General features: G+C 54.5%; 1 protein-coding gene across 1 annotated transcript; it reads right to left on the reverse strand.

Annotated features, from left to right (window-relative positions):
- Positions 1-660: 660 nt before the first annotated feature.
- On the reverse strand, positions 661-3,883 carry BCAS2 (BCAS2 pre-mRNA processing factor). The gene is made up of 7 exons (XM_039565459.1): positions 3,771-3,883; positions 3,596-3,688; positions 3,180-3,250; positions 2,938-3,099; positions 2,214-2,264; positions 1,607-1,687; positions 661-1,101 (listed from the first exon to the last, which is right to left on the reverse strand). Exons 1-7 carry the CDS (start codon positions 3,861-3,863, stop codon positions 972-974), a joined length of 681 nt encoding a protein of 226 aa, XP_039421393.1. The 5' UTR covers positions 3,864-3,883; the 3' UTR covers positions 661-971.
- Between the last annotated feature and the right edge of the window lie 703 nt (positions 3,884-4,586).

Raw genomic sequence — 4,586 nt, forward strand, 5'->3', positions numbered from 1 at the left:
CTGGGAATAACCCATGGGGGAGGGGAATAACGCAGCGGGAAGGGGAATAACCCACCGACAAGGGGAATAATGCACCGGGATGGGGAATAACCCATTGGGATAGGGAACAGAGCAGCGGCACGGGGAATAACCGAGCAGGAAGGGGAAAAATTCATCAGGATAGGGAATGACACACCAAGATGGGGAATGGGGCATCGGAATGGGGAATAATGCTCTGGGATGGGGAGTAACGGACCAGGACGGAGAGCAGGGCACCAGGACAAGGAACAGCAGACCTGGATTGGGAATAACACACCGGGATGGATAACAGAGCAGCGGGATGGGAAAAAGCAAGCAGCAGGAGGGGGAATGCCACACGGGGATAGGGAAAAGGGCACCGGGACACTGAGCAGTACAGCTGGGTGGGAGTCAGTGCATGGGGACAGGGAATAGGGCAGTGGGAGGAGGAAGATCGGGAATAATGTGCTGGGCTGAGGAACAGCGCAGCGGGCAGCACCAGAGCCCTCGCTGTGGGCACTGCACAGCCCCACTGCTGTGGACAGACCTCCCCACCCCACATACCAATCTCCCCCCACTGCCCCCACAGGGGATTCAGGGGGTCCACCTGGCACAGTCACCTCCACAGCTCCCGGGCTTTGCACATGAAGCAGAAACCAGACAAATAGCAAACCAAGATTTATTAAAGGTGTGGGGGAAAACACAACAGCGTGAAACTTTTTTAAGAGCTCCTACTTTAGGTATATAAAAAGTGAAACAATTCACAGTACATCCAATGGCGCCTATAATACATTTAAAGAGGATGTTTTGAGTCCAGCACACGTCCTCCTAGAATTTAAAACATGGAAAAAACCAATGGAAATACCCTTTAACCACCTCACACAACTGTAACTAGAGGTGTCTACAGACAGCATCTCCAAAGTCTCTGGTCTGTAGTTTTTAACACGTGCTGCACTAAGACAGTCAGGATTAAGTCACTGGAAGTCTTGCTGGATATTCTCCTTGTTTGCTTCCCCATGCTGCTGCTTGATTTGTGAAATTTCATTTTCCAGCTGCACAATAGTTCGTTCAATCTCATAATTTTTACTGACAAGAGAGACCCAGCTGTAAGAGAAAAGAAATAACAAGAGCCTTTAAGTGTTATGTAAGAATCCTCTGGTTTAAAATCAAAGACAACCCTTGCTCCAAAGAAAGCAGAGACACCACATAAAGCAGTATTTTTCTTAATACACGATAATCCTCAGTTGACATCAACAGTCATTTGAACACCAAAGTGACAAGGAGCAATTTTTAACCCTGTTAAACCTGAAAATACAAAAAATTTAATGTACTAGATTCATCCACTTACTGCCAATATTGAGATGAAGAAGAGCTTAAGACAATTTAGGCAATTTGAAGCAGCTAATAAATATACCCTGTTCCCATCTGCTGACTCGCTCAACCTCAGTAAATATAACATGGAACCAAACTACAAATACTTTAAAACACTTTGTGCAAAGCAACAGCAGCCAAGTGGATCACTGAATTTCGAGAGGAAGAAGAATTTCAAGGAAGTTTCAAGCAAAGGATAAACCTGCGGAAGGGTTAACAGAGAAATGCCAATACTCACGTGGATTCCATCTCTCGCAGCTTAGCCCCAGCTGTGAGCTGCATGTTCTTCCGTTGCCAGTTCAGGTCTTGAATGTTTTTCCTGGGGAGAAAAAGATGTTTTGGGTTTTTTTCTCATTTCTTTAATACCTGCAGTACTTGTACTGCAGTACGCTCAATCCCTAGGAATACTGCCAGAAGACATTTGTGTAGTCAGGACTGTAATGACAACATCCAGACGGACAAATCCCAGCACAGGGCTCAGAGAGAACCCTGAAATAAAGAAAAGTAAAAGGCCAAATCCAATATCAGGGAAGATGTCTTTGCAGAGACAACTGCACATGAGATTATCAGTAGTGAAAAGAAAGCAGTACTGCATTTCAGAGAGGATTGCACAAATCCAGAGCAGAGGTTCAAACAAACCAAACACAGAATTTTGAGTAGAACAGACATGATGAATGTAACTGATTGGGGAGGACAGGGTCACATTTCTTAATTATTGTTATTACTGGGTCTTTTTCCCTGTGACCATGGCAGCAGCCAGCATATACATCTTCCTTTGTATAGCTTGATGGAGAGAAAGGCTCACTTCCAATTTCAGTACAAAAACATAAATAAGAATGACCCACCTCAATTTCTGAAGCTCTTTCTGGGCTTGTTCTATCATATGAACCAGGTGTCTGAAGACAGAATGCAAGCAAAGCATTAAAAACACACAATTGCTAAATCAGTCCCACTTCACCTGACATTTAACTTCCCAGAGTTAAGGATTCAGCAAAGCCCCTGCAATCCACACTGTCCCAGCCAGCAAATCCTTTACCTGCTTCTCTTCTCCTGAGCTCAGGAACCCTCTGCCTTCTCTCTAAGTTTTGCATTCCTCTGGCCTACTCTTTTATCTAAGGCTCAGCCAACCTTTCCCAAAAGTGGACGTTAACATTCTCTGTCTGAAATATTCCCAGTGCTTCCTGCAGCCCGACTCTACAACCTTTTCTTGGCTTTTGCAGCAGTTTTATTAGACTTTATTATGGCTCCAGGCTAAGCCCAGGGTCTGTAGTAAGTCAACTTCATTTCCACTACTGAGTTATTCTTTCACAGGGGGTCACTAGCCTTAATTAACACCCACTATCATCAACAATGACCCACAAAATTCAAGATTGGGATGTATTAAACCACGTGCTGTTTCTTGGCCACAGAGGCAGCTTTGAGATCAGCCTCCTCTTTCATTCACAGCTCTCTCACAGGGGTTCATCTATTCCAGGCTATGTTCTAAAGATCTCCACCGGACTTAAACACAAGAAATACATAGAAATTCAGCACAGAACTTTGTGTTCAGCAGAGCAGCTGAGGCCTTACTCGTTGTACACCTTCCAGGCATTGCAGCCGTGCTGGGACACGAGCTCCAGGTTCTCGATGCGCACAGCCTGGTGCTCCAGCTGTGCCATGGAATTGTTCACACACTCCTGCCACGCCGTGATGTCGTTCTTCTGCCCGGAGGATGGAGCGGGCAGCTCGTACCTGCAACGGGCACGGCTCACCTGGGGCACCGGGCACCGCGCACCTGGGGCACCGGGCACCCCCGGGCCGGCCCCACTCACCTCTTCATGCTGAGCAGCTCCAGGGGCTGCCGGGCCGCCAGGCGCTCGAACTCGTTCCGCATGATTTCGGTCTGCGGGGAAAGCAGCGCTGAGGGACAGCCGGGGAACGGGGAGGAGGACGGGGACAGGCAGGGTACGGGGGAGGACACAAACTGGTAACGGGGGAGACACGGCCGGAGCACGGGCGGAGAGAGACACAAGAGGGGTGCGGGGTGGGGAGGAGTACAGTGGTGGACACACGAGAGGGGTACGCGGGGAAGGACGGGGACAGGCGGCGTCTGCCACAGCCAGGTTAGGGAGCACGGGGGCCGGGTATGGGGGCGTGGAAGCCCGGTCGGGGTACGGGGAGCCACCGGGCCGGGGTACAAACTGGGGCTGGGCTGAGGTGTGGGAGCTGCCAGGCCGCCTCAGCTCACCTCGAAGGCACTGTAGTCGTGTGCGGGCAGGTAGCTGAGGTAGTTCTTGGTCGGCCGGTACCGCCGCGTCTCCTCCTCCACCAGCGCCGCGGCCTAACGCACCACGGGGCGTCAGGCGGGCAGCCGGCCCGCCGCCCCGGCCCCACACCCGCCACCTCCCCGGCCCCACACGCACCGCCTCCCGCACGCCCGGCGCCTCGTAGCCTTGGTCGAAGTAGGGCAGCGCATCCACCACCACGTCCCCGGCCACCAGCCCCGGGCCCGACATCTTGGCCGCGGCCGCGCGCACTGCGCATGCGGAATCACGTCACACCCAGCGGGACCGCGCACGGCTCCGCCGCAGACCCCGCCCCTCCCGGCACAAACCCCGCCCATTCCAGCACAAACCCCGCCCATTCCAGCACAAACCCCGCCCCTCCCGGCACAAACCCCGCCCCTCCCGGCTCAAACCCCGCCCTCCCGGCACAAACCCCGCCCCTCCCGGCACAAACCCCGCCCTCCCGGCACAAACCCCGCCCCTCCCGGCTCAAACCCCGCCCCTCCCGGCTCAAACCCCGCCCCTCACAGCTCAAACCCCGCCCCTCACAGCTCAAACCCCGCCCCTCCCGGCTCAAACCCCGCCCCTCCCGGCTCAAACCCCGCCCCTCCCGGCACAAACACCGCCCATTCCAGCACAAGCCCCGCCCCTCACAGATCAAACCCCGCCCATTCCAGCACAAACCCCGCCCCTCCCGGCACAAACACCGCCCATTCCCGGCCCGCCCCCCCGTCCGGCTCCACCCCCACCGCTCCCGGTTCGACTCCAGCCCCGGTCCCGCCGCTCCCGGAGCGTTTCCAGGCCTGGCCCCGCCCCTCCCGGTGCGATTCCGACCCTGGCCCTGCCCCTCCCCGCTCAGTCCCGTCGCTCCCGGAGCGACTCCAGGCCTGGCCCGCCCTCCCGGCCCCGCCCCGCCCGTCGCGGCCGCTCCCCTTTAGGAAACGGAGACACGTG

Source organism: Corvus cornix, chromosome 26 (assembly GCF_000738735.6).
Source record: "Corvus cornix cornix isolate S_Up_H32 chromosome 26, ASM73873v5, whole genome shotgun sequence".
Lineage (NCBI taxonomy): Eukaryota > Metazoa > Chordata > Aves > Passeriformes > Corvidae > Corvus > Corvus cornix.